This window comes from Oncorhynchus kisutch, linkage group LG4 (genome assembly GCF_002021735.2).
Source record: "Oncorhynchus kisutch isolate 150728-3 linkage group LG4, Okis_V2, whole genome shotgun sequence".
Classification (NCBI taxonomy): domain Eukaryota; kingdom Metazoa; phylum Chordata; class Actinopteri; order Salmoniformes; family Salmonidae; genus Oncorhynchus; species Oncorhynchus kisutch.
Window position 1 is genome coordinate 17,932,300 of NC_034177.2, and position 12,223 is coordinate 17,944,522.

At 41.5% G+C, this 12,223-nt stretch overlaps 1 protein-coding gene across 2 annotated transcripts in view; it reads right to left on the reverse strand.

The window, feature by feature from the left end:
* The window catches only part of LOC109889158 (ankyrin repeat domain-containing protein 13C), a 58,419-nt gene that overhangs the window by 8,891 nt on the left and 37,305 nt on the right, over positions 1 to 12,223 (reverse strand). For both annotated transcript variants that reach the window (XM_031822550.1, XM_020480377.2), the window contains exons 4-9: positions 9,581 to 9,666; positions 8,536 to 8,581; positions 5,852 to 5,918; positions 3,959 to 4,103; positions 3,633 to 3,764; positions 1,442 to 1,603 (exon numbers count right to left, since the gene is read on the reverse strand). In XM_031822550.1, the coding sequence (XP_031678410.1) occupies positions 1,442 to 1,603; positions 3,633 to 3,764; positions 3,959 to 4,103; positions 5,852 to 5,918; positions 8,536 to 8,581; positions 9,581 to 9,666 (638 nt within the window). The remainder of the gene's footprint in view (positions 1 to 1,441; positions 1,604 to 3,632; positions 3,765 to 3,958; positions 4,104 to 5,851; positions 5,919 to 8,535; positions 8,582 to 9,580; positions 9,667 to 12,223) is intronic.

The window sequence follows — 12,223 nt, forward strand, 5'->3', positions numbered from 1 at the left end:
ACCAGGGTAAAGCAGGCTGCCATTAGCAACTAAATTATCCTTGTAAATTCTTCTATGTGCTATTTTGAAACAATTGGTTCAAGGACATATGGTGCATTCGGAAAGTATTCAGACCCCTTCACCTGTTGCACATTTTGTTACGTTACAGCCTTATTCTAAAATACCCCATAATGACAAAGAAAAACTGGTTTTTAGAATTGTTTGCAACTGGAATATTATATTTATATAAGTATTCTGACCTTTTACTCAGTACTTTGTTGAAGCACCTTTGGCAGCGATTACAGCCTCGAGTCTTCTTGGGTATGATGCTACAAGCTTGGCACACCTGTATTTGGGGAGTTTCTCTCATTCTTCTCTGCAGATACTCTCAGGCTCTGTCAGGTTGGATGGGGAATGTTGCTGCACAGCTATTTTCAGGTCAATTAAGTTGTATAAACATCTCAAGGATGATCAATGGAAACAGGATGCAACTGAGCTCAATTTCAAGTGTCATAGCAAAGGATCTGAATACTTATGTAAATAAGGTATTTCTGTTAGTTTCTAAAAAGCTGTTTTCACTTTCTCATTATGGGGAATACTGTGTAGATTGATGAGGATTTTTTTTACATTTAATCCATTTTAGAATAAGGCTGTAACGTAACAAAATGTGGAAAAAGTGAAGGGGTCTGAACATTTTCTGAATGCACTGTACATCTGGTGTATTAGAAGCAATTTCCATTCACTATAATGGGGGATCCGACTTTCTGCTAACAATACCTCCAGTACTGCGGTCGACCTTGAACTTCCGTGTCTTCAATGAGAGGGGGCAGTCGTTCTCCCCTGGCAGAATGCCACAAATGAGGTTTAGAAGGGACATTTTCATTCTGACAGACAGTATGTGCAAAACAAATACAACTATAAAGAAACCCAAGAGGAGTGAGTAGTCCAACTGAAGTATTTCCAAATAAACCACGCAGATGTGTTTTACAGCAAATGAGCCATATGCTAAGTGAAAAGATATGACCCTTTTGTGGTCCATGTCTCATTAACATGTTTTGGTACAAGTGACTGGAAGTGAGAGGAGATCCTGTAGGGGAGGGATATAAGGGTGGCAAGTAGTAGGGTCTGAGAGGGCCTACCCCAAGGGTCCAGCAGGAGAGGAGAGTTTCAGGACTGGACTTGCAGTTATGCTGAAGGTGCAAGCAAACCGTATCTTCACTTTGCACACCGCGCCCAGCTCACAACCATAACAGGTGACATGATACCAGTCGACTCCAGCAGAATTCCAGTTAGAGGCCCCAGCATAGAACTTCAGCCAAAAGCCCCAACTTGGGAGGTCCCACTGCTGAACTAGACAAAGACTGAACCCAAGTACAATGTACCCGTACTCTGCAACTAGAGGGCCTCAAGGCGGAGCTCACCTCATAGTTTTGCAGCTAAAGGGCATCACAGCGGAGCTCACCTCGTAGTTCTGCTCAATGAGGTTCCCTCCTTTGCTCAGGCTCTCCATGATGGCCTTGTTCCTCAGGATGTCCTCCTCGGTCAGGTGCTCCCGACGCTTCCGTGACTCCAGCACCAGCCCGTTCACGGAGTAGAAATCTGCCAGGAAATTCCCCACACGCTCCTGGAGCGACAAAGGACATGAAAAAAAAAACTTGGTCACCAATTTCCCTTCAATACACCTCAAAGGACAAACAGCAATAACCCAATAATAATAGCTCTCCCCAGATGTTTATCAAACACATCCTCTATGTGTTGGTTACTCTGTTTCCTTTGAAACTTTGTTGAGGGGAGGTATAGCACAGGAAATGTGAAAAGGACATGGGTGTCCTGTACTGCATTGAATAACAAGACTGTACTGTAGAGTAGCAGAGGGCACACTGATTAGGGCTGTTATGGTGACTGTATTACCGCCACACCGGCGGTCACGATGTAGCCTAGCTAATAGGTCTATGTGTTTTGATAAGGTTTGCATCACAACTAAAGTGGCCAAATAACTTCCTAAAATTAAGCACATTAATCCGCTTTACAAGGGGTGTAGAGCCTAACTGACATACATGAGCGGCGCGTGAATTTCAAGTTTAGGGAAGATCATTCTCAGCATATAAATGCACCTTAATAATAAAAGCATTACATGCATAATCGCATTTGCATCACTTGAGGACGTTTTCCCCCCGCTAATTTATTACATTTTGGAACATTCACACTTATAGCCTACTGCAGTGTGTGCATTGCTGTGCTTATAATGTGAAGAAATAGCATAATAGTTTATCAACTTTTTAAACTAAACGCTCTGATCTGTTGCATCAACCTCATTGCTTTAAAAGTTTTTTTGATGCAAGTGGTTGTATTCATTTGGGATCTATCACATCCCACAACTGTTCGACTATGTTTGGAATATTTATTTCTTGCACAGAAGGACAATAATTGAATTGGCCAATAGAATTGGTCAACTTTTGTACTTTGGGGGATAATAGATTGACATAGGCTTGTGCTTTTGATGTTCATTAGGCCTAGTCGGCTTGTTGGCTGACAAAAACTAAATGTGGACAGTTCTTTTAACATCTTCAATTTGCGCCTCGGAATTTGATAAAAAGTACGCTCGAGGTTACGCCGCTGATGTGTCGGTCTTCACTTTTATCTTACTTCAGAGCGGTGATGCCTGTGAGAAGGACCCGATCACGTGACAGGCATTAGCTAATAAGAATTGAGCCATCTGAGAGAACCATGTGCGCGTGCACACGATTAGCAGCCGGGATAATGGAATTATAATTATTATATTCAGCCCAAGGGCACAACGGCCACAACGGCCACAAAAGGCATGGATTTTTTTTTAGGGTGCGTTACGGCCACACAAGAGGGACGACGGCGGGTAATTTGAGGCATTATTAAGTGCTTGTCAAATTGTGAATGAGAGACTGATGAAGTGTGTGCAGCCTGCGGAAGAAACAAAGCATATCACATGCCGTTCATGCAAATTTTTTCTAATAATCTGCCCTAGAATGAATAAAACAATGTTGCCCAACATTTGTATCACAACTAAAGTTGCATGAATAACTCAAAATTAAGCATATAGGAGGACCTGTTTCTTTGTTAACAGCTCAACACAGAATAGCCGCATGTGCGCACTCCCTCAGAAATCGTTTGGAGAAAATATCCCTTCTATTTTATTCAGCTATTCAGTTCAATTGTATTCTTCACACTATAAAATAATGCCACGGAATTCAAAGCAAATCTTTGTCTACAAAATTAACTAGTGTAGCCCACAGCCATATGGCATAGCCAGATCAGGTCCTAACATAAGGACAACTCAGAGTATGCTATTCTGTTCTTCTGAAATAGACTACATTTTCTTCATGTTTCTTTAGACCTGTCCAAAATAAATAATTAATTTATTGTGATGTGTAGGCTATATTAAATTGATTCATTAGACTTTTTAAAATGTAAATGTTCCAAAGGTCTACATCAGTGGCTTGTAGGTTATGCATAGAAGTCAGGAGATGCTAAATATGTTTATGTTAATTAACGGTCAATTACAGTGAGACCGGCAGTTATTTGCTTGACAATCGCCGACTGACAAAATATAATGACCGCCACTGCCCTAATTCTGAGAAAGATACATTTTAGGATTTGACAGAGATGTATAAATCAACCGTTTTGTCCTCTCGGAACAGCCAGCCAGTCTGGGCTCTGGAGAAGGTGATGGACTTGGTGGAGAGAGTGGCCGAGTAAACATCGCTGCTCATAAGGATGTCCACCTCTTCCTCTGTCTCCATCTCTGACTCCTGGAACACAAGGAGCCACCGCCACGTTGGTAAGCAGGTAGAAGCCTTCTGCACACACACACACTTCACAAAAACAGGGCTCACAGAGTTCAGAAGCTAGGTGCCCATTTTTAAAGGTGGAATAAAAAACTGTCAGGGACATTAGCTAGACAAGTGCAAAAAAAACAACTTCAGCATCAAGTCGTGTGTCTTACCTCATGGTGTATCCGTTGGTACACCTTCTGTTCATTGTCCAGCACCACAAAGGACTCCGAGGGGATGGCGTCGCCATTGAAGATGAAGCTGAGGTCACCACGTTGGCACTTCATATCTGTGAAGTCTATGAGAGTGGTGTCCAGTCTATGACCATAGAGAGAGAAAGGTTGAATTTCAAACCACTTCATGGGTCAATATAATGTCAATAGCACCAGTATCAGCACATTAAAGCAGCACATATTGCCTCCAGTTCATATGTATGCTTAATGATTACTCACATCAACAGTGGGGCAAAAAAGTATTTAGTCAGCCACCAATTGTGCAAGTTCTCCCACTTAAAAAGATGAGAGAGGCCTGTAATTTTCATCATAGGTACACTGCAACTATGACAGACAAAATGAGGGATTTTTTAAATATTTTATTTATTTATTTATTTGCAAATTATGGTGGAAAATAAGTAGAGAACTTGCACAATTGGTGGCTGACTAAATACGTTTTTGCCCCACTGTATATGTGCTGCACATAGACATGAAAGGGAGAGTGAGAGGTACGACAGAGCGGAGACTTTCAACCATTGGAATGTAAATTAAGTTATGCCTTGGCCCCCCTCTCCAACTGACATTTTGAAAGCATGTTAGAGAACTTTCTTTCTTCACCACCCACTCACCACAACATGCATACACTTTCATGTGTCTGAGAATAATTACCCCTGAATCTCCAGTGTTGCATAGATTCAGAGCAGGGGAGAAGTGGGGAGGAGAGGTGGCAATTTGTGAGGCAAGTAACCTAGCAACGCCTGAAAACACTTTCATTTGTCTGTCTCTGTGTGCATGTGCGTGAGTATCACGGTATGCCAGAGCTGCGTGTTGTAAAATTCAGGCCCTTTGAAGATCAACACAGTCTGAACCTGGCTTCTTGTCAATGAACACTGAGGCTTGTAAATCTTAGCAACACAGCATACAGCCTGCTAACAATTAAGCCAGATAACCTTACTGTATTCTGTATAGTCCAACTGGTGATGTCAGTTCGCTACTGGATGGGGAATAATTGAATGTGACGACTTGGCGCTGAGACAATTATAATGTAGTCTGTAGGGTTAGAGTAGGTGTTGGTTCTCTCTTTAACTAAGTGTAATTATTTGGAGAGGGATGACGAGGTAATAGAACTGCAAACAGATGCCGTGCTGCTCAGTCACAGCAGTGCAAGAACCGATTTCACACTCTAGTTAACCGTTCTTGTCATTAGCCACCGTGCTGGGGTTGGCTTTACAGAAGCCCATAAAGCTGGGAGCGGGTGTAGTGTTCAAGGCCAGGAATCTTTACTGAACTGAAAATGGCTCTAAAAGCTTGAAAGTGCTTCAATAAAGGGTTTTATCAAGGCATATTGACCTTGATTATCGTGCGTTTTACCATATCTCATTGACTTTTTCAGTATAATACTAAAGCTGAGGACATCACTCAGGAGAAGCACCAGTCTAATGTTGTTGGATGGACAGAGGTGGCATAGGGGAAAGCTCAATACCTGACTCTTTCTGCATTTAACGAAACTGCATCTCTGCCCTACCAAGACTAGGACAAGATGGCTGAAGGAGAAACAGACTGGCACCCAACCAAAGCTAAAGATTGGTGAAGAACAGTGTATCAATTTTGAGCTGCGGAGGAGGAGAAGCAACATTGTGCATTGTGTGTGTGTGGACAAACTTTGAACAGACTGTAACAGCTGAGACCAGTACAGTACTGGTTAATGAATCAGTGATCCATGGTGGCACACCCATCTCTTTATTATGTGTTGTAATCTGTTTGACATGCTTATTTACAATGATCTTGTCTTTTGGCTTCAAGCAAATTGTTGCTTTTTACGACATCATAAAAACAAGGGATGACTTGACTCACCTGATGTTGATCCCCTGTTTGTAGATCTTACAGGCGTCAGAGGGCAGGATTCTGGAAAGCAAAGGCACTGCAACATGGGGAAATAGATAGTCCTAAGTTTAGAAACTCCAACCACTTCAAAGTTCCTATATTCCCTCTTTCAGAGCCCATACCTGCACAGGAATATGCAGTTCTGCAGTTTAATATTTAACACTCTTTACAAGCCTACACCAGACTGTCATTAAATAATGATTTCCAAAGTCCTGCACCTTATCAAGGTCTCAATCACAGAACTATAAAAGAGATGCGGAAGGTATTATGTGACTGATTTAGGTTATGTGCAAATAGGATTTAAGACCACTTCTGACCCTTGGAAGACACCACACTATTGTCCATGTTCCAATAATTACGTTAGCATGCTGTACTATACTGCTTCATTATAAACTGGGTGGTACGAGCCCTGAATGCTGATTGGCTGAAAGCCGTGGTATATCAGACCGTATTTTTTAAAATAAAGGAGATCGCACACTCTAGGAGCTCAGATTTTAAAAAATATGTTATGTCCAACATTTCAACAAATTGCCGAGGTCACCCCCTCTCCTAGGGAGGGTGACATGGCATCAAACATGTACCCTCCCTAGGAGAGTGGGTGACCTCGACAATTTATTGAGAGGCTGCCTGGATCTTTAACTTAAAGACCCTTGCTCCCTTCGGTCTCAACGTAGACTTTGATCTGAAGCCATTCTTGTGATTATTGTGATTTTGATGTTCTAAATGTTTGTAGGCTTATGTAGCCAAATTGTATCTATGATCGTACGCTATCCATTTATGTTTTTTGTATGCTATGTTAATATATGAGAATTAACCAATGATATCAGGCCACACCTGGCCATGATTACAGACACCTGTGTGTGTCTTTTGACACTATTTAAACAAGTCATCCCGCAGTGTTTGTCATTATACCCTGATGAAGACAGCTTGTCTGTCTAAACGTTGGACATAAATATTTTTGCATCTGAGCTCCTAGAGTGTGCGGCTCTCCTTTATAGTGTTCCACTCCGCTAGCCAGCACCTCACCTAAATAGTTGTGCGTTTCTTTCGCCTCTAGATTATATTAGACCGTATACCATGGGCATGACAAAACATTTATTTGTACGGCTAATTACTAATTACGTTGGTAACCAGGTTATAATAGCAATAAGGCACCTCGGGGGTTTATGGTATTTTACCCTTAGGGGCTGTATCAAGGCACTCCGCGTTGCGTCTTGCCTAAGAACAGCCCTGGTATACTGGCCATATACCACACACCCTTGGGCTATATTGCTTAATTATAATGTATATATAAGTATGCTAGCATGGATATTGGAACAGAGCCTATGAATGCCATGTGTGCCAGCAGTGCATCTCTCTCTGAGAGGAAATCAATTCCCTTTGATCTGCACTAGTACAGACTGGACAACGTGTCTGTTTTATCCCCAGAATATTGAAAAGGACTGCTGGGGTCCTGGTCTCTCAATGTCTGAGGTGAAACATTTAGAATGTTTCAGATAGAAATGGAATTAACAGAGCTGGCTCAATTCTCTGTTATATCTGTTCTGCACTATAGAATTCCATCTGAATGTTCTATGATGTTTCACCCTCCTGAACAGTGATAATTTAAAAGGCATCTCCCAATACATTCTTTACATTTGAGCCCTTGCCACACAGGGGCACTCGGCTCCATCCCCTGTCAAATTCTACCAATTCACACAATCAGGATCCCTGTCTTTACTGTTGTGAACAGTCACACAATCTTTACAAGCAGGTCAATATTTAACATGGACATGTGAACACACTCTTGACTTACACTGGACATTCAGCCAAAGTCATTTGGGACATTTGTAACATTATTTTCTCTATAATGTATTCCAAGAAACGATAGGCATTACGTGAATAATGCATATAAAAATACGATTAATTGATTCTCTCTCTTGCGCTCGACCTCTGAATGCTCGGCTATGAAAAGCCAACTGGCATTTACTCCTAAGGTGCTGACCTTTTGCACCCTCTATAACCCCTATGATTATTATTTGACCCTGCTGGTAATTTATGAACGTTTTACATTCTGAAGAACGATATGGCATTAATGACAATGATATAATCGCTACCCAGCACAGCCAGAAGAGGACTGGCCACCGCTTGGAGCCCAGTTCCTCTCTAGGTTTCTAGACATTGTGTTTTTCCTAGACATTGTCCTTCTACATCTGCATTGCTTGCTCTTTGGGATTTTAGGCTGGATTTCTGTATAAGCACTCTGCTGTAAAAAGGGCTTTATAAAATACATTACATTACATTTGATTGATGTACAAGTTAATAGGCCTTAGTAATGCTGGTGGTGGGATGATGTATTGCCACCACCAGGGGGAGTGTCTGTCTTTCTGTCAGTGTGTGTGGGGGGGGGGGCGAGCCACTCCTTCCAGAGGATTATCTCAGGCTTGTAAACAATCTCTATTTTTATTATTATAATTATTATTATTATCGCTATTAGAGATAGCACCATATTAACACAAACACACTCTCTTTAACAATGTCAACCATGCTAGTTTTTCAACTTTAATCTAAGTAAATGCACTCTGTCGTTAAAAATAAACTGATCAGTTGTAGTGAGTAGGCCTGGTTGTGGGTAATTTGATCATATACTTGTGTGGAATGCAAAGAAAACTCACCCCAGCTTTGAAAGTCCCAGTGAAGCTCCAAGTAAAAGTCTCCCAGCTGGAAAGAAACAGAATATCAATTACATTATCAATCAAAATACACCAGAGTAACAGAGGAAGAGTAGACCTGACAGACATTACCATATCAAAGATAGCCTAGTTGAGCCTCATTTTCTTCAATGAGTTTAGAATCCAATATGTAGTTAAAATGCTCTGAAATTACACAGCTGGCCCAACTAATCTCACAGTACTGACCAGAAATAAAACCTCCCGTGATGTAATATTAATAATAACGCATCACATCTCTGAGAAATATAATCCCCTGGAGTTAAGAGAGAATCTCTCTCTGACATCACAGGAATGATAATATCCTCTCATCTAACACGGGAGAGAACTGCTCTCTCATCCTTTTCCTCCATCGCGCTCTCCTTCTCTTCATCACTCAGGTTCATCCTCTTGGGGAGTCACAACTGACCTGGTAGTGGCTTATGCCCAGGGCACCAGATGTTTATGCCCACAGCGTACCCTCGACAACATCATGCCAGCCACAGTGCTGCAAGGCTCCCCAAAGCCCAGACTATCAACTGTGTGTGTGAGTGTGCAAGTGGGTGTGTGGAGTGGAGAATCTGTCTCCCCCTGTGTCGTTAGAATGTTTATGAGAATGTCACCTTTCATGCAGGTTGACCCATGCAGGTTGGCCCGTGTTGCTGTCTGTCTGCATAATCCCTGAGCGTAGGCGACTAGGGCGAGGGCATATTCACTGCATGTAGAGGGTCGTTCTCTGGGGGTGCTTTGTTGTGATGACAGTAGTTAGTGTGTGACTGAGTGACTGATAGCGCCTGGGTCTGTGTGTGTTTAAGACATTTTTGCTACATCAGGGAAATAATCCTGCAGCAACAGGAAATATAAATTATTATGTAGACATTTTTGTAGGGGTAGTTGTTAAGTGGAAATTGCAGACTTCAGAAGCCTTTTTACACTTGAAATACACTACAAGGGATCAGGGATATTAAATAACAAGGGGGAAAGAGAGAGAGAGAGAGACTCAGTGCCGTACCTCTTTGAGGGCGTTCAGTAACTTTGGCCTCTTGTCCGCCACACTTTCTCTGGATTGCTGTTTCAGCTTCCTTAGCAGCGCTGTGACTGACAGAGAGAAGTACAGAGAGAGCGAGGAGTGAGACCACAACTACATACGGCAATAACAATCATCATCACTGGAATCTCTAGGTATTGGTCTTCAAGAGGAAGTATCCAATCAACTGCATTGCACATTGCTAAATAGAGGAGCACATTTCACCAGGCATTTGCATTGAACTTCACCCCAATCTATACTGTATGCTTTTAAAAGCTTAGTTGCGATGACTGAATCATTTGGTGTCTGGGTAGCTAAGCATCACATCATTCAAATCTTGATCACACAGTACAGCATTGTACAGTATTAAAGCACATGACACTGTCAATGAATTTCAATAATGGGAGAAACACACCTACTGACTGCTAATTCTAGTCCCTGATATACACTATATTGACTTCCCAGATTGAAACGGCATAACAGGCTTTGCAACCCCCACCGACTACACTGCCGGTAGGGATCACATATATTCCAGGAAGTTCAAAGAGGGAAATGAGATGAACAATAAAGTGGACCATTAATGAGATACCTCTGTTAGCTCTTTAATGACCCGAGGGAGGACAAACAGAGCAGAGACTTTTTTAACCATGACAATCCAGCTTAACAAGCTTTCAGCCTAATTCCTCTCGTTTTCATACAAATAAGACCGAGCTGAAACAGCCACACCCGACTGACATTTATCTGTGGTTCAAAGAGAGGTGGGAACAACAGCTAATTGCAGTTATAGGAGGCGTCAGGGGATTAAACGACAATGTGAGCAATCCACATATAATATGCTTTTAGAAGAAAACAGCTTTTATTAAATCAAAACCACAAACCTCCAATAAAAGGAATGGAATCATGTCGCAGACAAACCATATAGTGTTTAATTTGGTAATTTCAAATGCAGGGGCTGAAGTAGGCCTAATCTGTCCATTCAATCACACAGGTTGTTTTCTGAACAAACACATACACAAATCCCACAATAATAAGCTAAATGTAGGCCTACACATGTATGCTTTATTCTGTGCATCCCAGGAAAATAACCTCTCCCTCAATGTCAACAAAACAAAGGAGCTGATCGTGGACTTCAGAAAACAACAGAGGAGCACCCCCCTATCCACATCAACGGGGCCGCAGTAGAGAAGATGAAAAACGTCAACTTCCTCATTGTACACATCACTGACAATCTGAAATGGTCCACCCACACGGAGTGGGGTGAAGAAGGCACAAAACAGTGCCTCTTCAACTTCAGGAGGCTGAAGAAATTCGGCTTGGCCCCTAAGACCCTCACAAACTTCTACAGATGCACCATGGAGAGCATCCTGTCGGGCTGTATCACCGCCTGGTACGGCAACTGCACCAAGCGCAACCACAGGACTCTCCAGAGAATGGAACGATCTGCCTAGCCTCCAGGATATCTACAGCACCTGAGCCATGGCCTGTTCACCCCGCTACCATCCAGAACACGAGGTCAGTACAGGTGCATCAAAGCTGGGACTGAGAGACTGAAAAACAGCTTATATCTCAAGGCCATCAGACTGTTAAATAGTCACCACAAGCCGGCCTTCACCCAGTACCCTGCCCTGAACTTTAGTCACTTACACTTGCCGGCTACCACCCGGTTTCTCAAAACTGCACCTTAGAGGTTGCTGCCCTATGTACATAGTCATGGAACACTGGTCACTTTAATGTTTACATAGGTTTTTACCCACTTCATATGTATATACTGTATTTTAGTCAAGGTTATCCTATTCAACTATTGCTGTACATATACTATTCAATCCACATATTCTTCAGATATATAAATGATATCAATATACTGTACATAATGTCCACACATCCCATCATATACAGTACCAGTCAAAAGTTTGGACACACCTACTCATTCCAGGGTTTTTCTTTATTTTTACTATTTTCTACATTGTAGAATAATATTGAAGACATCAAAATGATGAAATAACACATATGGAATCATGTAGTAACCAAAAAAAAGTGTTAAACAAAACCCAAAAATATTATATATTTGAGATTCTTCAAAGTAGCCACCCTTGATGACAGCTTTGCACACTCTTGGCATTCTTTCAACGAGCTTCATGAGGTAGTCACCTGGAATGTGTTTCAATTAACAGGTGTGCCTTGTTAAAAGTTAATTTGTAGAATTTCTTTCCTTCTTACTTTGAAGAATCTCAAATAAATGTTGATTTGTTTAACAGTTTTTTGGTTACTACATGATTCTGTGTGTTATTTCATAGTTTTGATGTCTTAACTATTATTCTACAATGTAGAAAATAGTCCAAATAAAGTAAAACCCTTGAATGAGTAGGTGTGTACAAACTTTAGACTGGTATTGTGTGTGTAAATACCCCTTGACTTTTTTCACATTTTGTTACGTTACAGCCTCATTATAAATATTACACACAATACCCCATAATGACAAAGCAAAAACAGCTTTATTTTTTGGGGTCAATTTATATTTAAAAAAAAAAATGGAAATTCACGTTTACATAAGTATTCAGACCCTTTACTCAGTACTTTGTGGAAGCACCTTTGGCAGCAATTACAGCCTTGAGTCTTCTTCGGTATGAC